At 42.6% G+C, this 25,087-nt stretch overlaps 1 protein-coding gene across 2 annotated transcripts in view; it reads right to left on the reverse strand.

Annotated features, from left to right (window-relative positions):
• EPM2A (EPM2A glucan phosphatase, laforin) overlaps nucleotides 1-15,288 on the reverse strand; it is a 42,584-nt gene extending 27,296 nt beyond the window's left edge. Inside the window, exons 1-2 of one of the 2 annotated variants that reach the window (XM_075413730.1) lie at nucleotides 14,983-15,288; nucleotides 799-973 (exon numbers count right to left, since the gene is read on the reverse strand). In XM_075413730.1, the coding sequence (XP_075269845.1) occupies nucleotides 799-973; nucleotides 14,983-15,244 (437 nt within the window). In that variant the 5' untranslated portion in view covers nucleotides 15,245-15,288. Of the gene's footprint in view, nucleotides 1-798; nucleotides 974-14,642; nucleotides 14,799-14,982 lie in introns of those variants that run through there. The other variant, XM_075413731.1, reaches the window with a different exon arrangement.
• Between the last annotated feature and the right edge of the window lie 9,799 nt (nucleotides 15,289-25,087).

The following is a 25,087-nucleotide window of genomic DNA, read 5'->3' on the forward strand; positions in this document are numbered from 1 at the left end:
AGGGCTGCCAGCATTCATGCAACCACTATCAATCAACAACCTTGCTGCCACATCCATCACTGGAGATGGGGAAAACGATACAGATGGTCCCAAATTCTTCAGTGCCACTTTGTTAGCCACCAGTGCTAAGGCTGCTGCTCTAAATATAGCCTGTGCTTTATCTGCAGGCCTAAAGGGTGGGTGCCCTCTTCTCTTTAGCTTTACCATCTCCTAATTCAGGCCCGGATGCTTCACTGGTGAGGCAGTGGATTAAAGTAAACACCACAAAAGCACAAACATTTTAAGACTTGTCTAAGCTTTAGTATTTTTTTTAAGTGCATGCACAGAAGCCGAAGTTATCTGTAACAGCTGTCACTGATTGCAGTTGCAGCCGCACATGAGCGATAATCTAACACCCTAAAGTTCTGGTGCTGGAATATATTTTTTTTGTTTCCCAGGAGATGTTCTTCAGCAAAATAATCCCAAACCAAACACAGTGCATAAATGCATATTTACATGTGTATGCGGACAAGCACTTGAGAATGACAGTTCCTTATAAATTTATCCATAAATTACCACTAGTCATTTTCAGATGTGATGCAATTTAGCACATCTGTACAGGCTGCAGGGATCCTTGAACTCGGAATGTCTCCTTTTTATTGCCAAAAGAGACATTTAATTGCAAAGAGGTGTCAAATCTTTGTCAAACTTTGCTGTTGCATACACACCACCATTCACCACTTCAAATTCAAAGTTTGCTGACATTATGTCGGTACATATTAATGTTGACATCAGCCAAGCCCTGCACTTTTCTTTTACCTGGAGTAATGGATAGCTTGATGTCCTGCAATATTAAAATAGAAGTCAGTTGTATGTTTCATCTCATCAGTATGTCCAGAGACTTCAATCCAGTGTGCTATTGGGAGGCAGTAAACTCCATCTACTATATTGCTCTGGTCATAAACACAACTTCGATCATGATGAGGCCCATTACCTAGAACAGAAGAAAGTACAATTGCGGGCTACGTATTTGGAAAATCTTCCAAAAGATTCGCAGGAGCTGTGACCTGAGTATTTAAGGCCAGGAGTGGTGTTTGCTGCCTGTTCAAACCGCATTTCTCATAACACATTATTAACATCTGAAATAGTTTTAACAGCAGTGCTCCCACAAAGCAAAAGTTCAGCATTAAAATCAACTTTTGCAACTTCTTTAAAAAAAAAAAATTAAACCTCTATAAGACTCTCAAATCATCGACCACGGCACTTCAAATGTCAATAATAATTAATTTCATTTAAGTTCGTCATCTGATGTCTGATAATATGTGACCTCAGCGTTTAAGGTTTCTGCTGTGTTACCTCCCTCTGGGAGGTCCAGCTTGCTGTGGGCCAAGGTCTAGCTCTGACACGGCAGAGCCACCGTGCCTCAGGCTTACTTCTAAGGAAATTCCCAAGCTACAAGAAAGACCTCAGAGAACTCGCAGAGTAGGGCCGTGCAAGATCGTAAAGGTAAAACCACAAACACAGGTAGGACTGGTGACACTGGAGTTGTTACCAGCTTAAGGATTCAAGAGGAAAAACACCAATGTGGAAAGGCATCAAATCCCAAAGAAGAAAAGGAAGCAGGTGGCAGACAGCAACCCTGCAGGCATGAAGACCTGTTTAAGAGAGAAGCGACGGGTGGTCCTCCTCCACCTCATTCACAGCTGCGTGGCGAGCAAAGACTCTTCAGGTGTGCTGCCAGGGACAGGACGCACACCGACACCTAGCCTAGGAGTTCATTAAATCCTACCTGTCTTCTAAGTTTGCTAACCGATAAACAATTGCTTTGTACTCTTCAGATGCACGTCCCACTTACAAGGTCTGCTCATACACAGTATAAGTTGCCCAAAGTGACCCAGAGAGACACAGCCACAGCTGCAACACCAAGCGATCATGATTACCTGAAATGGCTTTGTCTGAAGTAAGAAATTTTTCTTACACTTTTCCTTTACTTAACATCCATTAGCTGTTCTTCTCTTACAGCAATAGTGTGAGCTTTAGTACAGAAAACCAATTTTTAATACCATGCCAGAGTAAGCAATTTGAATTGAACCGGGTCATGTCATCAATCAAAAGGTTATCTTAGCCTCTCAAAATTCAGTGCATGTATATTTTCCCACCGCCCATCATTTTTACATACTACTTATAATACTAATTGCCACATAGAATTACTGGGCAGATTAGAAGTGACCTAGTCTATGGCTTGCTTTTAATGTAAACTTGTTACAGTTATACATTATTAATGATATTAGAACTTCTCTGAGTAAAATCATGCCTGAAGGAATATCCACAATTTCACACCACACATAAATGCACGACCAGCTTCCAAGCACCACATTTAGGGAAATTTGCTAGAGCAAGAGCATCTGGGGAGATGTATTAATGCAATGATAAAAGAATAACGCTAACATTGAATATTAAAGCTCAAACAATCTCCTGATTTCCAGATGACAAGCAGCACAGTTTATCACAACTTTGAAATATTATTTACCAAAATAGAAAAGGAAAATACTATGCAGAAAACTATTTTCTCTTTCTATATTGGCAAACCATCAGGCATCAAATGCAATGGTAGGACACAGATATTGATAAACAGGGAGAGCAACATCACTATACAGCCCCTGAAGCTACAAATCTTACCACTATACTTTTATCTCACATTTCTAATTGTTTACACATTCTAACCACTTTCAAACAATATTTGAAGATAGTGGTATACATCAACAAATACAAGAGAGTAACAGAACCTATGGATGTTTATGACACTTAATTGACTTCTCATATTCAGCAAAATCTCCACAATCACTCATCTTGCCTTCCCCCTTTTACTCTCTAGCAACTCTCTGTAGCGATGCACATCACCATGGTCCTGCCTTGCCATCACAAGGCTGAGTCTGACCCTGACCCCTATGCCTTCACGGGCTGATGTCCAGTCCCAGCTGCAGCCCCGTGCCCAGGGAGGTGCCCAACGTCCGGGGCTGGGGATGCCCCAGTGCCCCTGGCTGCCTGCGTCTGGCTGCCAGCCCTGGGGCCAGGGGGTTCCTGAAGCCCCCAGTCCCCAGGAAACCACCAGCCCTCACTGCACCCTGGCAGTTTTGAACCACGTTCTCAGGATCTCTGGCTCTTTTGCTATTCCCAGCCCTGTTTTTCCTTGCACACAGGCGCCCTTGTACCCACTCTTGCTCCCTCAAGGACTGCCCCTTCCAGTGCTCACAGTTGTTCCTCCTCTCACACCAGGGTTTCTGCACGAATTTTTGCAATCACAATCTATGACATCTCTCTCCTGCTTAATTTCTTCTTTCCTCGAGGTGCTAGTCAGACAACAAAGCTTCCCTCTTCTTCACAATCTCAGTTGCACACCTCCTGCTTTACCATTTCCAACTGCTGCTGCTTTAGGTGCATGTCTTTCCGTCATTCTCCAGTTTTACCGTTTGTCCTCTTCTCCAGCTTTAATTCTTGGCTCTTTTTTGCCTTCCTTCTCTATCATCTGTCCTCTTAAACGGCAGCAACCTCCTTGCCTTGTAACCTTTTCACCTTCACCATCATGCATTCCCTTACCCAGCCTACAACCACATATGAAAGTGGAGCTAAGAGTAAATTGCCACGAGACGTTTGTTTCACTTTTTCCCCTCAGACAGGTTTTGTCAAATCTCATTCTGACTAGCTTCCTTCTCTAATTGTTATTTATTGCTGTTGATTTTTCTGCACCACTCAACCCCACCTTCCCGCTGTGGCCTACAGTCAAACCAGAAGCTCAAAAGGTATGTTTCCATTTGACTGTAATGCTCAGGTAAACAGTAACAGCTTGCATTCATAACATTTTTCATGAGAATTGCACAGCTCTACTATTCCTTATATGATTTATTGATCTATGAATTAACAACCCACTTACTAAAATGTGTCTGTGCAACAGACTGTATATGAATACACATTCAACATATATATTCAAGCGCATATATACATTCATGTATTTGTTGAATATATATTCAACTAACACAGTGATATAATTTCCGACAGGAAGGGGAGAGTGCTAGCATCTCCAACAAACACTGATTTAGAGAACAGTATGATCACACTGAACTGAGTTTGGGAAGCTGAATTCTCCATTCCCCTTGCAGGAGTTATGAAAGAAGGCAATTACCGCAAACAATGAGGATCTCGCTACTCAGGCAATATCCAAACGATGCACAAGTGCTTCTCGCCACAGTTTGCTTCACGAGACACGTTTAACAAATAAGTTTCAAAAAAACAGAAAATTGTTGTATCAGTTCACATCATGCTTCTGCTATGCCAGCACAGTTTGCCACAAGAAACCCATAATATTTTGTATGCCATCAAACAAGAATGTAGGGAAATAGTTTCAGAAGCAGAGTCAAGCGACAAGTTTGGAGGAGTAACGTAGAACTCATCAATAATTTAGAGCTACTATAAAAGAGCTAAAGGTTGAATTCTCTCAACTTTTATCTTCCAGAGTCATTTAATACAAAAATAAAAGTCGGCCAATGAAACCAGCTTTCATTCAAGGTAACTGATCATAAACCGTGTTTTAAATAGAAAACAACTAGCATCACTTACATGTTTGAAGAATGTATACAACTAGGAGAATGGGCACAGCTTGGGTGATTGACAGAAATCATTACATGGATAACCCTCAGTTCCTCCTGTTCCATCCCCATCCTTTTAAACCTTTCCTCATGAGTTTCCTCTGTCTGAGGCAAGGTGCATCAACCTCATGGTGTCAGGTGCATCCAGGCAAAGCATGCCTTAGTCTCATCTTAGCCCCTTTAGCTCTACTGATGGAGCAGACTCCTTGCCTCTCATCCATGGTACTGTCAGACTCGGACTCAGAAGAGCCAGCCCAAGACTTCTCACAGGCACTGGAAGAGCTCATACCAAGAGCAAAATTGCCTTCAGAGGCAGGATAAAAATCTGGCACACCAAGCAAAACATTTACTCTCCCCTCCCTCACCACAACAGGCCAAGCAAAGTCCTCTCTGGATTTGGATCCCTGAGCACAGAGACTTGCCCATGCCCAGGACAGAGAGCTGGGCAGGGTGTTAGCCACTGGCAGCCCCCAACAGCACCACAGATCAAAGACTACCTTCCTCTCTCTCTCTCTCTCATCCAGGGCTGTTGGTGTGGGCAGTTAGTTTGGGAGGAAACAGAGCGCTTGACGAAGGCAGTGGGACCAAGCTCAGCAGAGTTCGACACTTCTCAGTGCGTAAGAAATGTGTTGCTGACCTTTCTAATTTCTTACCTGCTGCTTAGGCACCAGAGAGAAAAGACTGTGGCCAGTGCAGACAGAAGTGCTGTGGGAACGCCTGTACGCAGAGTCTGTGCATGCCTGCTCACGTCTGAAGACACTCATACCCACACCAACTTCCTACTCCACTTAAACCTTCAGTTTGTCCTACCCCAAGGTCCCCGTTATCTGCTTTATCTGAAAGGCCACCGCACCTTCGGATTTTCTAAGTGACTTTGCTATGAAGTCAGCCACAGCAGCCCTTCCCCTCAGAAACTATGCTCAGCTTGATTGCTTACTTCTCAGACGCACAAAGCATTTCATTAAGTAAGGTACCAAAACTGAAGGCCTAGTGCTGAAGTTTAGTTTCTGTACCTGAAGCTTGGAAAGGCCTCACCGATAAGCTGGGAAGGCTGACCGTGCTGAGCAACCCCCTCCATCAGGGTGCCTCCACACCACCGCCCCACATGGCACAGAGAAGGTCCAGGGTTTAATTTGCTGCAATCCAACATGCTTCCAGGACCACAAGTGCACGTCACATCTTTACCAGCAACAGTGTGCACCGCCGGCTGGTCCCTTGCACACACCTTTCACGCAGAGACTGGACAGCCGGAGGACTTCGCATCCCTATTACGAGCTGAGTGCTGTAGACGTCACTCCATTAGGAGGGGACCAGCCTGAGGCACACCAGTGCTGAGCGAGAGGGCATACTGCAGCATCCCTAGGAGAGCTGCAGGACAAATTCCCACCAAAAGGAAGACTTCAGTGCACAAATTGTTCACTTAAATACATCTTTCCCCTCACTCTGACTGGTCTCCCCAGGCTTACCCAAACCTATACGAAGACTTCAAGGTATTTTGAATAAACCCCCCATGACTCCACTGGCGTCCACAGCGGGAATTCACCACAACTCCCATTTAAGCGCCCCGCTCAGGCACAGTGGCTGCGTGCCTCCCTGCCCGTGGCTATGAGACAAGAGCACCAGTCTCAGAACTCACACGTTGCTCGCAGCACACAACACCGGACCACCGGATAGGCTTCCAGGTACTTTCAACATGAAATAAACAATTCTTTGGGTGAAATTTTTATTTTTTTATAGTCAAGAAAACATTGTGCAGCCTCAAAGATTTGAGGGGATTTTAATAGCCTTTCAACTTTTCTGTTCCTAGAGCCAGTAGTAAAGCAAAGAAAATCACATCTGTTTTCCATTCACCTGTTCATCTCTGCAGAAAAGAAAACAAGCACAAACACCCTTTGAGAAAGAGCAATATACAAAAGTAAACACATGTTTTTACAGCCCCAAACACTTCTAAATTAATATTTTTCCTAATCTGGTTTTAATTCATATTGTTCCAAGTGGTAAAATATTGGTTTAATTCTTTATTTTTGGGAGGCAAATACACAATTGTTTGAAAACATGTAAAATTCAACCACAAAAAAGGGGTAAGTTAAATATCTGAACGGTACTGGTCCTCCTGTTAATTCATCATGTGGGCTTTCCTAATTAAAGAACAAAAGGAATTTGGAAGAATTTATTAGAAGACACAGGTCCTAGTTTAACCGATACGGTAGCACTCTTCCTTCAATAAGGTCCAGAATGATTTTATCTAAATTCTGTCTTTGTGACTCCTGACAGCAAAAATACTTTCCTGAAAGACAAACGCAAAAATAAGCTTCTAGGCACTAAAGTTTCTCATTCTTCTGCAACCCACCTGTTGCTCTCTGCACTGTGGATGGTTGCGCAGTGGAATCCACGGCTGTAGGTAGGGAACTGCTGGAGAACAAAGCCACCAGCAGCCCCGCTTACAGCTCAACCCTGAGAGCTTTCAAAATCCGCACGACGGCACGTATGCCTCCCAGTTTAATGCACATAAAGGATGACCAAAGTGGCATACGAAGGAAGCTGGCTGTACAAACAACCAAACAAAAGATTAAAAACAAAGATCTCCACATAACTGATAAACGGCACTGGCAAAAGACAGACACACGAATGAAACAAAGGAAAAAGAGATGAAGATACAGTAAGAAAAAGATGTCCAAAGATCAAGGACTGGAAGAAGATAAGCAGGGGCCAGAAGAGGATCTTCTGAAATTTGATCTAATCACATACAGTAATAGAATACAAAGAGAAACCTTCAGTTACTATTTTATCATGGCTGCACTGAAGAGATGAAAAAAGTATAATCTAACAGTCTGCCAACAGCACAGACTCATCTTGACACAGAGGACAACTGCACACAGATTGCATAATGTTCTGGAATAGTCACACTGGTGAAATTATCAGCTTGATCTTAAAAGATAATGAGCAAAATCTGGGTCAATGAAATCTCTCAGCACCATTAAGCATAGTGATCAAAAAACAATGAATGAACAAAAAAAAAGAAGATTGCCTCTTCCGTTGTCTCTGCAGAGCTCTTTGCAGCAAAACCACTTAGTGTACTGCTCACCCACAGCTCTCCCAGCTACCGGCTCGTTGCACACTTCACTGGAAGTTTTAATTTTTTTCTGGTTTTGTCTCTGTGAGAGAAGGTATGTAGAAACTCCAGGGCACAGCAGCGGCTGTAGAGCGTATCTCATCCCCGCCTTAGCCAGACCCTGCACCCCAGGCCCTAAACCCCAGCAAGGCCAGGGCGTTTCTCAGGTCACTGCTACCTTTGAAAAACCACAGGGCTACTTAGATGACCTTAGATACGCACATTAGTTTCAACGGCAACTAACAAATCCAAACAGCAAGCAGCCAGGCAATTTTCAGATCACCTACTGAGAAATCAGTCAGAGCAACGACTTAGTTTTTTAATCCTTGTCATAAATTTTGCATGAAACAGCAGACTTGACACATCAAGTCAAAATTTTAAGTATGTCTAAATAGTATAAGTAATTACATTTTAAATATTAATTGAGGTCCTTTAACAAGGTAAATGCACATCTTGAGTTCATGCTTAGAAATTCCCCTGGAAGAGTTTAATAACAAAATAAGCAGTATCAACACTCTGGGGGCAGCAAAATGGAGAGGAGTTGAGGAATAGAAGATTTTTAAAGAAGAACAGTATTAGAACAGGAACTAAAGGAAACTCATAAATGGAAAAAAAGTATCTGAAATGAAGGACTGAAAAGATTAAGTATTTGCTATCTTCCTTACCTTTCATACCAACATTACAACGAAGAAAACCCTCGAGTCCTATTTTGGACGCAATTCTGTTTTCTGAATGTGCTACTGCACCGCGTCATTACCAGACATGACTCTAACTGGACTTCCATCACTACACTCACAATATTCAAATTTACTTACCCTTTACATCAGATTCTGTTATGAAAGTCTCCCTGCCACCTAACTGTCTGAATGAAATTCCATCTCTGATGTCTTGAAATAGGATCTATTTCAATCCCACCAAGGTTGAATTGCTATCAATTGTTAAAAAGGGGAGGCTGAAATCCCCTTGCTGGAACTGAGCTAGGTCAGATATTTTGACAGTTTGAGTCTGCCACAGGCCCTTGGATGGGAGTCCCACCTTTCCAAAGTCTCAGCAAAGCCCCTGAATAGCTGCTCTTTGTTGTTGCACCTCTGACAAACAGCGCCAAATAACACATTTTAATACTCTATGTCACGTACTAACCCTTACTCGTATGCTCATAAAAATACACTTACTCTGCTTTTTAATGGTACTTTTTCTGCTGTCAGTACTGTCTTCCTTTTAGATTACGAAAACAGTAGGTGGATTTCTTGTATTACTTAAATATTTAATACTACTGTAAGACAAAGTTGTTAATTTGCTACACCTAGTTCACTAATGCCTTCTTCATGACTGGTTTAATTTTCAGAAATGTTTCCTTTCATTTGCCAGCCCAAAAGAGGTATCAAAAAAGCAGAAGACCATTTGTATCAAACACCACACTTCTTATTAGCAAATAAGTTAATTACTATTAACATAAAATAAATATAATATGTAGAAATAATGTTATTATTATAATAATAAATTATTAGGAAACAAGTTTTTAATCTATTAAAATCCAGGTTGAATTCAATACATTTTTAGTCTATTAGTCTACTCCTAAGAGAATTCTTTTTATAGATTTTTTTTTAATTATGCCAGAATTAGAACTAAATGGTTTATAAGAAAGCCCTCCGCAGCTCTTAATAGTGTTAATCAAGAAGGCTTTTTTTATTTTTCTTTTTTTTTTTTAAATCAGAGATGAGAAAATAATATTTTTAAAAGGCAACTTTCAAAAACGTGTTTTTTTTATTTTTCCGTCTAGGTCTGCTTAGGCACAGGTGTTTCTCAGTGGGAGCTGCTACTGTGCTAAAAATTTGTAACCAACTGCCCAGTCCAATGGTGTAGATTAAGCCAGAGAAAAGCTGAAAGGGAATTCAGCTCATGTGAAAAAGAGGTTCTTCTCAGACAGATGGTGGAAATAAGAATAAAGGAAATGCAGATGACAGAATAATGGCTGATAGCAACAAAATGTAGAATGTAATATAGTGTTCTTAACTGCTTTGATACTCTCTGCGGCACTGTACTGTGTATTCCTGATTGCTACTTTTTACCAGACCACAAAAAGCTACTGAACTGCAGACAGGAAATAAGCTACAACAAAACAGTAACCATGGCAAAACCTTAACCAAAGTATCACCCCAGTTACTTTACTTACCACTTCACAGTGCTTGTCGCCACTGAAAATAAATTCTTCACCCATATTGCATGCTGCTGCCCCTTGGAAGTGAGGGCAGGTAGTGAAGTGGGGGATGGGAAAAACATAGATAAATAAAGTATGTGCATAAACAATACATTTATTCTAATTTTACCATTATAAACCACAAATGCTTTAATCAGGCTCTCACAGCAGTCAGAGCTAGCCCCTGATTATCCCCATGGCTAGGTATGATTTCACACATACCTGCCGAATCCACAGCAATGCATGTGTACATACTTGTTTTTATTCTTCTAATTTTGCAGTTGCATGAGTAATTCTTCGTCCTTTTACTGATCTCCAGTGGTCTGCTGGTTAATGCTGACATACAGATAGAAAGTAGTGAAAAACTTGCTACCAAGTTATAGCATAATGCATGCCAAGTACACATCTTGAGGGGGCTGAAAACAAAACACCAGGAGTTATTGCACTTTGTAAACAAAACTTTCTCTCCATTCATTAAGGAGGTATTGGGTAGTAGATTTCAAAGTTATTCACTTTTACTCCTAAATTTTCCTCACATCTGAAAGGTGTTCAGGCATCTAGCATTGTCCAGGAAGCAACAGCCTTCAACGAACAAAATGCACATTATGCACTATTACTCAACTACGAACATCCAGTTGCGCTGCATGTTCCTTCCTAGTCACGGCCTACTTCAGAATAAGACTGGGATGGAGGAAGCACGTAAAGCCCTGGATTGTTTCCAACAGCGGGACAGATTACAGCAAATACTGACGAACCGCGCAAGCAGCTGCCAGGACCTAGGCAGCCCCTGGCCACACAGAGGTAACATGGCGACACCCAGTGGGAACACCACCACAGACACCCGCTGCAGGAAAAGAGGCAGGCAGGAACGTGATCCTCTCCAGGCTGGGGTTTTTTTTCTTTTCTTTTTTTTTTTCCTCAACAATAGAGCTGCTGCCTAATTTGGGGATTTGTAGATTGGCTCTGGGAAGGAGAGAGGAAGGAGAGAGGAAGGAGAGATGCATCTCAGTTACAGAAAAATAACGTTGCATCCAACTATACTTCTCCAGAGTAGCCTCAAAGAGTTTTTACATTGTTTTATCCTGCTCTGGCTTAGCCCCAAATATTTTTTATTCTGTTACGATCTCTCCAACTCGAATGGCAATGAGCTATCAACTTCCCATATAGCCTTTAAAGAATGTCCCCCATTAAAATAAGAAATTATACCCATTTTGAATCATGGAGTTGAGGCCAAGAAGTGAGATTGTTTCAGGTTTCAACACACCGCCACTTTAAAAACGAAATTTTACTGTGCCTTACTATCGCCAATGTTTACAGCCAATCAAGTACTCGACCTTTGAAAGCTATGAGCAAATTTTACTTCTCTTATTTTCACTTATTACAATACTATGAAAACCTTTATTAGTCCATAAGTGTACCAGTCTTTCTGAACCATCATCAAAAGGGTACATAGCCCAACGGCTTAAACTGTAACTAACCAGCTCGCTGGAGCACACACAGGAAATGTCGGAAGGCCAACAGAGCAAGCCACGGACTCTGTACCCTGACTGTTTCCAAATCGTTTGTTCTGGGCCCCCAAGAAACCACAGAGAACAGCAGAAGAAGGTAAGTGCAAACAACACATCATCTTTCCTCTCCTCCCCGCCCACTGCAACTAGAGATGTTTTTTTTGGAAGCAGTAAGGCTCTGCTCACCTGTACAACTCGCTAGAATGTGGATTGATTGTGCTTTTCAGCTTTTACTGGCAATACTGCATCTGTCAAGCTTCAATCAAGCACCAACTCCATCAAACTAGTGGTTATGTGAAAATGGATCAACATTTTAGAATATAAGCTTATACTTTCTGTATATTTTTTTTTCCCCTTCTCAAAACATAAGGCACCAATAGATTGTATTCCATCATCTCAAAATACAGTTTGGGGCATACCCTTAGTAACTCCTCTGTCCTTTTATGGAATATGTATCTCCTATCATACCTACAGTTTATTTAGACCACAGTAAAGCGGGGAAAAAAAGGCATAGATGAGTGTTCAACCATAAATGGACAAAAATAAATTCAAGTGTAAGTTTCATCCTGTATTTATTTAGTTTTGATAGTAGGTACAGTACACTTTTACTTTCCAATCTGAGAGACATAAATAAATCCAGTTCTGAAGAATTTACAGCAAAAACAAAGCACAAAGACACATAGCATTCAGCTGGGAGTGGGGAGGGAATGCAAGGTATATACACTAATTTTTTTTTTTCTTCTAATGGGTAAACCTATTCTCAGGTTCTTAAGCTCAACATAATCAACCTATTTTCCAGACACCATAGCACAGTTAAAAACACTCCTCCTGCATAACAGGCTGTTTAGCTGAGCTCATGTCAGGTTAAGCAAAGTACTACCCCTGAAGAAACTTCACTTGGGCCAGAGTGCATACAGAAATCCCATGATCTGAGCCAGAAGAACCCAGTGGCTTTAACTGTCTGACCCCAGATGCAGCACCATCACCCTGGGAGAGCAGAGGTAAGCATCTGATCCTCCAGGAGCACAAGAGAGTCTCCTCTCCCACCTCATTCTAGAGAGGGGAACTAGTTCCCTCCAGACACAAGCAAGCAGTCAGCAACCTGCCCACCGGCCAAGCCTTGCCTGAAGGCTTCCTACCAGACCACCTGGCACAACCCAAAAGCCACAGAACACTGGCCTCTGACTTTGACTCTTCGAGACCACAGAAACAAATACCCTCGCTTCAGCTTTGAGTTTCCTGATGGCAATGGAATGGCTCTAAGGATGAACTAAATTTATCAAATATTAAAATTATCTCAAAACATGGGATGTATGTTGCATGCTGTAGTGTTATAAAAATAATATGCATTACTAGTGGAATTCTCACACGAAGTATACCAATAAAAAAACTGGGGAGTAGTTTTCTTAAATATGGCACATCACTTCACATCCAATATATGTAAACACCCAACATCCATAACTGGACAGGAGTTTCTCTGGTTACAGATGAATGCCTCAACTCAAATGCAGAGCAAGTATCATTCTGCACTTTCCTCTATCCCTCATGACCATGTCTTCAAAATTGCAGATGTTCTGTAACTGCTAAATGTCTCCCAAAGCACATTTTAATTCTAAACACATAGGATACTGAAGAGCCAAAGCACAGCATTTGCTTATCACACAAAAAAAGTCTGATTTTTTTTTAAAAAAACATAGTTGTCTTTTCCATCTGTGACTTTTACAAGAATAAACATAAAACAACCAAAACTTCTTGATCTACAGCCGAAAAAAACAAATCATTAAAACAAATGACATAAAAAAAGACTGCAAGGTATTGCTTAATTTATCGGATAGAAAAACATCCTTAAGCTCCCTTCATGCATTACATGAAGAACAACAAATCTCAGGGTTTAAGCAAATTTAGTTTTTCCCTGTAAATAGCAACTTAGGAAAAAATGGTTTATATGTATGACTAATTAAAAAAAAACCCTCTACATTTGTATGATATGCCTGGTTGTTTTCTATCACTCTAGCTAAACCGTAAGGTCAAACTGCTGAGCATTCACAATAGGAACAAAATCCCTGTTTAGGTTAATCCTAAAACTGCATCAGTAGCACTACCACCAAAACAGAATACATTTATTACTCAGACCACATTTACCAAACCTGCTCCCAGTCACGAACAAATACTTTGTGACATCATTACTTCTGAACTAGACAGTAACCATCACCTTACAACTGCCGACTCTCTACAGACTGGAACGCTCTATTATTATTTCTACATTCTGTGTGGTGAGGACCTCTTTATATACCAGTATCATTGGCATATCATGTACAGCTTGGCACCTTCAAAAAAGACCCAATTCTGCTTCCTTGGACAGATGCAAAGATTTTTATTCCATAAATTCACTTTTCCTGCATTTCTGCAAAAGAAAAACATGGTTAAAACAGGCAGAACATACTACTTATTTTAGTTGCTAAATAAAACAATTACTATTACATGGTGTAAATAGTACTTCATGATGTACATTACTGTGAATGTAGTATTAACACATAGTCTTTTATTAGTATAAGGAAGAAAAAACAAATGCAACAGTTACGATGACATGCATGTTTTAGTCTGTATGAGAGAACTGCAGTTTAAAAGTGTGATACGTATTGCTAAAACGGGTGAAGAGCAACTGCTCTACAATGTGTTATTTCAGTATATGGATTATAAAACTATTTTATAAGTTAAAAAAACCCTTCACAAATCACCCAGTCATCTGTCTTCTTTTCACCAAGTCCAATCCACTCCTCAGTGACAAGAGGTATATTTAAAGCTGTATCTGACTCAGCAGACAATTGTATGCGTCCTCTTTTACTTAAGATACTTTACTTAAATAGCGCGTGGAAACTGACTAAAGTTATTCAACATCTGACAACACACAACAGGAGAAAATCACAGTGGAAATACTACTGAAACAGCAAGGCGACTGGAAAAGCTGCGGCAGAACTTCTCCCTATTTTTTTTTTTCAGCAATTCCAACGGTAAATTTTAGCAGCCTGAAAACGCCATCATGGCACTTCGGCTTACTAAAATAAAGTAACAAATCACACCGTAACGCACAAGCAGCAAATTCCGAGTTCTTTACTTCTGGGGAAAGAAAGAAAACAAAACATCATGACGAGGGATGCCTAGAATAAGACAAAAATAACGAAACTGCTGCAGAGAACTTTTACCGGCCTGGCAGAGCCGCAGCCCTCGGCATTCGCTCTCCTCCACCACGCGGTTAAAAAACGCCGTCGCCGGCCAGCGCTCCCCCCGCGCCACGGCAGCCCAGGAGCCTCCACCCGCACGCGCAGCTCGGGCCCTCCCCGCGCCGCCGACACCCGGCCGGGGGCACGGCCCGTCCGAGGAGGGCACCCCTGCCGGCCCGCGGGCGACGCTCGGGGGGGCACCGGGCGGAGCCGCCAGCCGGGCAGGCGATCCCTGACGGAGCAGAGCTCCCACCGCTGCTCTCCCCCGGCCCCCGCCCGCCCCGCCCCGCTCCGCTCCCAGCCCGCGGCGCCCTCCCGTTACCTTCCCAGAGGAGGTCGCCGCCCCGCCGCCGCAGGAACTTGTACCAGAAGGGGCCGGAGGCGTCCTCGCCCGCCAGCGCCACCTCCGCCAGCCACAGCGCCGGCTCCTGGGCCGGCAGCGGCGCGGTCGGCCGCGCCGGCTTCATGGGCAGGGCGCGCTGCGGGTCCCACTCGCCCAGCTCCGGCCGCGAGCCGGCCACTAGGAGCACGCCGCCGCCCTCCGTCATGCGGCCCGGCAGCACCACGCCGAAGCGGAACAGCATGGCGGTCGCCGGCCTGCGCCTCAGCGGGGCACCGGCCGCCACGCCGCTAGGGGGCCGCGCATGGCCAGCGCTTCCGGCGGGAGGGAGGGGCCCGGCCCCGGGCCCGGCGAGGTGGGCTGGGCTGGGCTGGTGGGGCGGGTGGTTGAGGCCGGGCAGAGACTCGCTCCGTCGGGCCTTTGCGCGGTGTGGGTTGTTTTTTCCTTAGGGCGGCCGTGTAGCGGCGCGCACGCAGCTGAGGGGCCTTGCCGCCCACAGCACCGGTTGGGAGATGAACGCGGTGGCTCCCCCGGACAGCCTCCTGCGGTTCGGGCTGGAACGGAGAGTTACCTCTGCCGGTAAACACGAGGTTGCGAAAAGCCGGCTACACGTGATGTTTACCCACTTCAGCAGCGTTACTACTTCATTAAATGAAGCTACTGCAGTTACTTCCGAGAGCCCAGACTTAATCAGCGCAGCGAACACATCATTAAGTCGCCACCCTACGTGCAGCGTTACAAACACGTTTTAGCCTCAAATAAGACTTAAGCGTCCGTGGTGTTTCCGTCTTCTCTGCAGACAGGTGGATGGTCATGGTGAGGCCAGAAACGTGAAATACTGGAGGAGGTTCGAAAGCTTTTTAAAGAATCCCGTAGCTCCAAACTGGGCGCATTTGGTTCTGCCCTTCTGTCTGTAATTTGGCAACCCCTGCACGCAGCAATGTTCAGGGCTCGCAAAGAAGGACTGAGAAAGAGGATGCAGTCCAACCATTGACAGGGCGGTCCTTGTCTGAATACACCCATTTCGGAAGCGTGCTGAGCACAGAAACAGTGGTAACTTTATTTAGGTCAAGTTCTGGGAACAGGATGAAGGCCTTTCAACGAGTCAAAAGAAATCCTGCCTCAAAAGATGGCTGCTTGTTTCCTGTGTTCAGTGGTGATGGCACGCTGAAGTGTATGCGCTGCCAAAGTTATTTTTAAGAGTGCTTTAACTCATTTTCAGTGATCTCCATTAACTTGTGTAAGTGATACGCCACCACTTTTCCAGGCATAACCAAACCTAAGGGAGTCTTGGCTGTCCTCCATGCATTTCTGCTAGCACTAGCCTTCACTGTAGCAACTGCGGCCTGTGTGGAACAAAGCATTACATTTTAATCTTTGCTTTTGGTCAGCCTTACAGTCAAATTACCCAAAACCCATTTCATAACTGTATTTCAAATACCTACCCCTTTACCATACACCTTCATTGTAGTAGTATGGGCAATACAGAATGTAACAGCTTTGGGGGTTTATCCCAAAGTTCAAGCTTGGCAGTAGCCCTAAAAGCAGCCCAGCATGTTGTGTCCACGTAAAACCATATGCTTCTGTTCATTCCAGTCACAGTCCCAGCTAAGAAACTCCAGGATCTGACAAGACATCTGATTGATAGTTTATTTCCTGGTTGTTGTCTAAGCCTCAACATAACGAGAAACCAGCAGCACGTGCACCTTTAGACAAACCTTGACTTCTTTGTGCCTATAAGTACCAAGTGCTCATCTTAGACCTGTAAGCCATGTGGAACAGTAAAAAACCTGTTCTTTAGACTCTGATGTGCCAAATACTAGCTTTAAAAAGAATTCAGTCTGTTTCATCTCCAGGTTCTGCCTTAATCCGTTTTGTGCCTGTCAACATTAGGTGTTAGATTAATGTTAAAGATGACAGAAAGTGACAAGCTTGACTTCCTGCTCTCCCCTCAAAAACCCTAGTTCAGATTAGGGTTAGCATTGAGAGCTCAAACAAGAAAGGCTGAAAAACTGGATTCATTGCTCGATCCTGCATGACTGGGGTAAAAACTAAAACTGGAGACTGGCTTGCGACTCTGAAGTCCCATGGGTTGGGGATCGTGGGAATAGGAGAGCAATTTTTACTGATGAATACTACCTAGTTGTGGACTGAGTGAGGGCTGTAGACAGGGTAAAATGGATTCTCATTAGATCTGAGACTGGTGAGCTATAGGTACTGTAAGGTTTGGGTTTAAGTTCAGAAGCAAAGGCAAATGTGTGTTTTTTCCATTGCTAGATTTGCATGATCTATGGATTTGTCATCTCTAAACTGGAATTTTAGCTGAAGGCGGGGCAGATATGTTACATTTATTGTTATTGTTTGGGATTGCAGGAGTTGAAGAAGTACATCCACTGCTGGGCCATTGCCATAACCCTAAATTTAGTTACAAGTGTCACTCTAAGCCTCCTAAGGATTTAAAAATAAACTATTTTCCTTTGCCAAAGTGACCCCTTATCCTAGTACTGCCTGACCAGTGCTCTTCCCCTGCAGTCCTCAACACTTTTCTCAAACCTAAAAGCCTTCCCTATAATCCTGTCATCTTTTAGTCACAAAATTAAACATGAGCATTTCCTTTTTTTTCCCCTATATGAAGTCCTCATTCCAACTTGGCAAGCCTTACAGGTCCCATCAAAAAGCTCTGGCATAAAGGGGCCAAAACCCTAATAATCAAGTTGCTTTTAACTGTTCATTCTTGTGGTGACAAACTACCATCTTAGTGGTGTCTGAATTATAGTAATAAATGTGGTGCCTGTGTGTCCTGAACAGCTGTTTAGGATCTAGCAATACACTTACACCTACAGCATCTACTGAGTGGAAGCCTCCAATGACCTCAAATCTAACAGTAAACTAGCAACACCGTGATGCTTAGTGCCAAATTTATTTTAAAGCCTTCAATTTATTGTCACTGGTACCATCCCAGGTGTTTGTCAGTGCTGACTGTGTACCTGTGGTGGGTTGACCCTGGCTGGATGCCAGGTGCCCACCAAAGCCACTCTATCACTCCCCTCCTCAGCTGGACAGGGGAGAAAAAAACATAATGAAAGGCTGGTGGGTCAAGATAAGGGCAGGGAGAGGTCACTCACCAATTACTGTCACAGGCAAAACAGACTCAACTTAGGGAAATTAGTTTAATTTATTACCAATCAAATCAGAGCAGGATAATCAGAAGTAAAAACTAAATCTTAATACAGCATATCCCCCCCCTCCCCCGCTTCTTCCTGGGCTCAGCTTCACTCCTGTATCTCTCCCTCGTCCCCCCCCGAGCAGCACAGGGGGACAGGGAATGGGGGTTACGGTCAGTTCATCACACGTTGTCTCTGCCTCTCCTTCCTCCTTAGGGGGATGATTCCTCACACTCTGCCCCTGCTCCAATGTGGGGTCCCTCTCACGGGAGATGGTCCTCCACGAACTTCTCCAACGTGAGTCCTTCCCACAGGCTGCAGCTCTTCAAGAACTGCCCCAGTGTGGGTCCCTTTTATGGGGTGCAGTCCTTCAGGAACAGGCTGCTCCAGCGTGGGTCCCCACGGGGTCACAAGCGCTGCCAGCAAACCTGCTCCAGCGTGGGCTCCTCTCTCCACGGGTCTGCAGGTCCTGGCAGGACCCTGCTCCAGCGCGGGCTCCCCATGGGGTTACTGCCTCCTTCAGACATCCACCTGCTCCGGCGTGGGGTCCCTTCCATGGGCTGCAGGTGGAGATCTGCTCCACTGTGGATCTCCATGGGCTGCAGGGGCACAGCCTGCCTCACCAGGGTCTCCTCCACGGGCTGCAGGGGAATCTTTGCTCTGGTGCCTGGAGCACCCCCTCGCCCTCCTTCTTCACTGACCTTGCTGTCTGCAGAGCTGTTTCACATCGTCTCACTCCTCTCTCTGGCTGCAGTTGGGCAGGTGTTTTTTCTCCCTTCTTAACTATGTCATCCCAGAGGGGCTCCCACCGTTGCTGATGGGCTTGGCCTTGGCCAGCAGCAGGTCCGTCTGGGAGCCAGCTGGCACTGGCTCTGTCGGACATGGGGAAAACTTCCAGCAGCTTCTCTCAGAAGCCACCTCCGTAGCCTCCCTGCTACCAAAACCTTCCCACGCAAACCCAATACAGAGTCTAACTGATTAAATGGAGAGCATTGTATGAAAAAGATGGATTATTTTTCCACAGCATTAGTATCCAAGAAGAAGCCCTAGAGATTGCAGTCTCTGCAAGAATCAATTGCTTCGTGGCATTTCTCCTAAATTGTACTGATAAGTCTAGCCTTATATAATTACGAGCTAATTAGCCTTTATGTCTGGTTCATTATCCAAAATTTGTGCGAGTGGTGGAGATTTCACAGGAGGAATCACCGAGACTGTGTACCTACTGTCACATTAACAGTTACATCTTCAGTTTCTGCCTAATTGCTGCCGCTAAAAGGGTTCTAAGGAAAGGTGTGAATGTCCAGAAATTGGAGCTGTGATTATATTTACATACACATAAAATATGTTTAAAGGCATTGTCTGTTGCTGTGCACTAAATTTTCGCAGAATCACAAATCTAACTTTCTGCGCAGGGCCCTACTGAAATACTAACGCTGAGATTCTGTGTTCGTACAAATCCCATTGCTGCGGATGATTAACCAGGAAAGATACGTTTATGGTTTTCTTACGCTACAGAAGTCCCTCTAATTTCTTACACTGTCTCTTCCTGGCATAAAGTTGTTCTGGTATTTTTGTGAACTCAGAGTTTTGAACCTTTTGTTACATTCAAGAGCTTGGACAGAGTATTACCGGCTGAAATTATAATAAAGACACTAATCAAGAAGTTTGACAGTATACAGCAGTCCAAAAATGAGTTTTCCAAGTGGAAAGTCGTATGTTTCTTCACAGTTTTCTTATCTGAAAAGTGTCTACTAGGTATAGAAATAGCACACAGTTATCTGAACAAGAGAACACCACTAAAATGGCAGATGAACTTAATACTTCCATGTTGGGGCAGCCTTTGTCTGTAGTGTACTTGTTCTTTACTGATTACAAACTTCCACACCATGGACCAGTTTGCTGCTTGGCACAGCTACATCGGTTGTTACTGTACAATGATCGCAAACGATAGTATTTCCAAGTAGGGAAATCTGTAGTGAGGACAGAGTTTGAAAAACAAACCCAAAACACAAATACTGAAAGGATCTAGTTGGAGAAGGGAGGAACGGTGCGGGTGCGTCCCTGGTTGCACATTGTGGGTGATGTTTAGATTAGCTGTGCTCCTTCCTAGACTAGTCTTTCTTCCCTTTTTAGGTAATTTTCTTTCTTGTAAAGATATGAAGAAAGTGTTGCTGCAATTTCCAAATGTTTCTGCTAATTATAGAAAAGAGAAAGGCAGCACACTGTACAGTCTTGCTTGTAAAAGGGAAAAGATATTACATGGTAAGCTGATTTAGATACATTAGTGATTTAGATGTATTAGCGATTTGGGTAAAATGTTCATTGCTGAAAAATTTAGACAGCCAACGTTTTGTCAAAGAGATTGAACTAAATATAAAAATAACTGGTCTGCTACAAAGAATTTAAGATCACTGTTTTAAGTGAAAGTTGATCATGTTGATTAATAAGCTAAACTAATCAGTGATCTATGGATTCAGACCTTCTAACTGAAACCTAGCTGCCCTTCTCGTGATAATTCTGATAGAAGTATGAACTAATGCTTTCACTGTTCGCTCTAATTTGACAGTAGAGCAGCCAAGAAGAGAAAAACTGAGGTTTTAACTTTATAGTCTGAAGACTGAAAGAAGACTAAGCAAATTAAGAACCTGTTACCAGATAAGCACTGCTATTCTCATTTTTCAGTTTTAGGGGCTGTGTCAGAGCAGTGCTAACTGCATGAACTGTTTTAGCTTCTTAGTGCTGGTAGCAGCCTTTTATGCAGACTAAGCTAGAGAGGTTCTGGCATGACTGACCATTTTAGGAATTATGTTGGAGAATTATATTGTGATAATAGGTAGGACACTACAGGAGATTATTTTCACTTTTGCACAGGGTTTTGCATAGCATATTTGCTTAACTGAAAAACAAAAAAGTTTGTTATTTTTAGAAGTAACTAGGCAGCATAAATATGCAATAATAGTACAGTAAACATTACAAGAACACATACAGGAATAATGGTTCCAGTAGATTCGTTTTTTCAAAATCCAATAAATATATAAAGCCATCTGCATCCTCCACAGCCTCAGAAGCCTGGGGAGCTGGAGAAAGTCCCACCGTATTTCACCAGAGGGCCCTTTCAGTATGCTGTATCTGCCTCATCAATGCCCAGGTATCAACAAACATGTCGGGCAAGCCCAGTGCACCACTCCTTTCCTGCTTCAAAGTGACCCACACAGTTCTTGGAGGGACGCTCCAGGAAGCCTCAGGCATCTGTGGAGTGTCGGCACCAGGGCAATATGACCCCAAGCAAACCCAGAGTTCTGACAGCCCTAACGGCAACGTGGCTGTTCTGCCCGCCACAAAGGGACAGAAGAGAGGCCGAGGATTTACTTGGAGGACTGGTGTAAATGCCTATAGCAGAGTAAAGGTTCGATGACTGCGAAGTACCTTGAGCTTCTTGAATGAAAAACAGTATGTAACAGTGAATCGTTACAATGCCAACTCATTATAAGGTACATTGTTTGAAATCTGCCTTTTACCACAAATGGTTCAGTCAAGTTTCTCATTCAAAAACCTACCATGAGGAAAAAAATGTGTTTCAGCCCTTTTGAAACAAGGCACAGTATAAAATCAAACACGTGACTGTATGGAATACCAGAACTTTATTCCAGTGGTTAGGAGAGTGCAATCTGACCCAAAATTGATGTGCAATAACAGATGATTTTTAAAGTAGAAGAATGTGCCTTGGTTTTTTTTTTGGTGGAGACTTTCATAATTCTTCCACGTTCAAAAGCAGGTGAACATGGCCCCTAGTGGGCTCCAGTCCAATGGAGCATCTGTAACTGAGCAGGGTTTCAGTGTTCTTAGGTCCCCCAACAAATTATTGGTTGATAGAAAGTTCCTGTATGTTACACTCCTGTGACCATTTTAAGAAAAAGCTACTGTTTAGTTTTCATTATGCAGGCTTTCTTCTTGCAACTTTTTTTTGTACGACCAACAGTATTTCAGAAAGTCACACGCAGTGCTAGAGGGCAAAACATTTGGCACAATTTTTAAGATCATAGCATCACTTAATTATTGTAAGTTATGCATAATTTTCTATCTTCAGAATATAAATGACTAAATTATTGATCATGAATTCAGGAAAAAAAAATCCACTTGTTTTGTAAAAGGTGAGAGAATGCACTTGTTAGTTTGCGAAGCAACCATGGGAAAGGAAGATAAGCAAGAAAAGTTTCTTCTCAATATGCTCTTAAGCAATGTATTTCTAGCTCCAAAGCTGTCTGGAACTTAATGTACAGCATTAAAAAAAAAAAAAAAGGAAGTCTTGCAGAAAAGTCTTCTGACTAGATTTTAAGGAAGTTAGAAATAGACCGTTTTGTTGTATAATACTTAAACAGCTTTGTTTCCTTTACTGTTTTTAAAAACAGTAAGCAAACACAGACTTAGGGATGCTATCTCTACAGTCACTACCTGTGTAACAGAAAAGGGAACAGAGGATGAAATGTAGAGACATGATTATTCATTTAAGTATACAATTCTCACTCATTACTATATGCTCCTCATAATACAAGAAATTTAACTTATTGGTGATTGACCTTAGCAGTCAATTTATGTCTACAATTATATTAAAAAATAGTAACAACTTAAAGACTTTTTCTTAGATTGAAAGTGGATCCAAAGAATCCAGAAGTTATCTTTAGATCAACAAACTATCTTTAAAGTCTAGGTAAAGTGGCAACAAAAAGGAAAAAAAAAAAAAAAATCCAGAAACCACCCTGCTTCCTACCTGACAGCCCTATCACGCACAAAAAATAAGAAGAGGTTGTATCATCAGCCAGATCTAATAAAGAAGTAGATTTAATGCTCAAGTGGATAATAGTGTATAGACTATCTACACCATTATCTTCTTTTCTTGTATGAGTATGTTGCTGTATCAGTCCAATACATTGCTGCTGCTTCCTCATCTTGGTTTCTTGGTTTGATGTATTTACCAATTTTTCAACTGTAGATTTCTAGTTTCTCTTTTAAAGAAACTTTATTTGAGCTGATTTGGCAAGCTCCACTGAATTCGCTTACCTCTGACACAAATAATCCTTGCTGAGAAGCAAACACTGTTTTCATCCAGCCATAAAAAACCCCTTGAAAATAGGAACTGCAGACTAGAATGAGCGTGTAAACAGTCTGCAACGTAGCAACCTTCCACAGGGCATGGCGACAGCTTGCAGCCAAGAGCCAGATGTGTATGACATACTTTGGAGACTAGATCATAGACAGGGGGCTCCTATGGCTTAATTTGGTGTGTGTATGTTGCTGTGTAGCATAGTGACCTGTTTCCACTGGAGCTCGAGTTCTCCCACAGATGCCTTTCCATTGGCACAGCCTGTGCCTCAAGGTAATCCCAACACGGGAGCCACAGCTGGCTGCTCAGCAGCTCTGCCTGGCTCATAAGTCACCAGCTGACCACTTCTTGTTTTTTAATTCAAAATCCTTGTTTTGAAGGAGTAACAGAGTTTGGACATCAGCCCGAAAATGGATCAGTCGTGCTGATGAACGGTGTTACAACAGCCTCTGAAGTACAAGAGTACGTACTTCATTATAAGCATATGAATAGTCTCCTGGTAGAGTTACGCTTGTATTACACATACATATTACATTGTCTTGAACAGCTGTGAGCACACTCCCTTTTTCAAATTACATTATGCTTCTCAGCACTTACTTTTTGCTCCTTACTGCATGAAAATATAATTATATGAGCTGTCTGAAACTTCTTATGTCTTCTTCCCCACATAAGTGGTTTTAAGTGCACTGAAAAATAGCACCTAGGTCTAATTGTCCTACTTAGATTCCTCCTTGGGTTACTTGTATACATTAAGTCATCTGCACACTTACATAGGCACAATATTCTCAAAGTAAGATCATTATGGAAGGCTTAGTGCTATAAAAAATTTGTTGCCAAAAGCCTTTCCTATTCTGAGATAAACCTAAATAGAAAAGCTGATAGATTCACAAATCAGTAACAGGCACTGATTTGGCCAAAATTTAATAGTTTTTGAGTATGTTACTCATGACCTCAAATTCCAGGTAAGTGGAGTTGTTTTCTTAAACAATCAGAATTAGCTTTTGCTTGATAGCAAATTCCTTGTCTGGGACCCTGCTAGAATAAATCCTGATCTGGTCTCTCACTTTTCAGGTTCCTACACACAAAACAATGAAATGGAGTTTTAAAAAATATATTGATATATGAATTGTTGGAACTAGTCCCATGCAAACTTCAAGCCCTCTCTGAGTTCCTGCCAGCCAGCCAGCCAACAATTCTTCGTAGCGTGTAGCACTTCTTTAATAAACACATGTAGTAGAATACTGTGTTCCAAGTTCTCAAGAGTTTAATCTTGTTTAAAAAACAGTTTTTACACTGCATACATTTATGAGTATTTTTAATTTATTACTGATTACAGCTATCACAGCATTTAAAATATTTTTAAGGAGGACAAGGGAAAGGGAATAGAGCTATTAGACTGGCACAATGGCCAGTCTGGATTGACAGGGGCAGCACAGCGACGCACTTTATGAGCAGTTACTAGATTTCCTTTGTAAGCATCCACACTTCAAATGACTTAAACTGAAAGCAACAATTAACCTCTGTATTTTCCATTCTACTGTAAGTAAGAATATGCAAATAAAGTGAGGGTTTTTTACCTTAGTGATCAATGATACTGATATTGTAACTATTCACTACCCTGACTGCAGTAAATGGCACACAAAAACTGTATCTTTCATTTTTAGAAGATCTAGATGTGATCACTCAGTCTATTACTTCCATAATTAGAACTTCTGACAGTATCAGTCCTGACCTAGTGAACATGACCAGGGCTACTGCACAGCTCCTCCTCACCAGAAACAACATTACATCAAGTGAGGTACTGACTGTGTTCCAAGTATAA

Source organism: Opisthocomus hoazin, chromosome 2 (assembly GCF_030867145.1).
Source record: "Opisthocomus hoazin isolate bOpiHoa1 chromosome 2, bOpiHoa1.hap1, whole genome shotgun sequence".
In the NCBI taxonomy this organism is placed as follows: Eukaryota; Metazoa; Chordata; class Aves; order Opisthocomiformes; family Opisthocomidae; genus Opisthocomus; species Opisthocomus hoazin.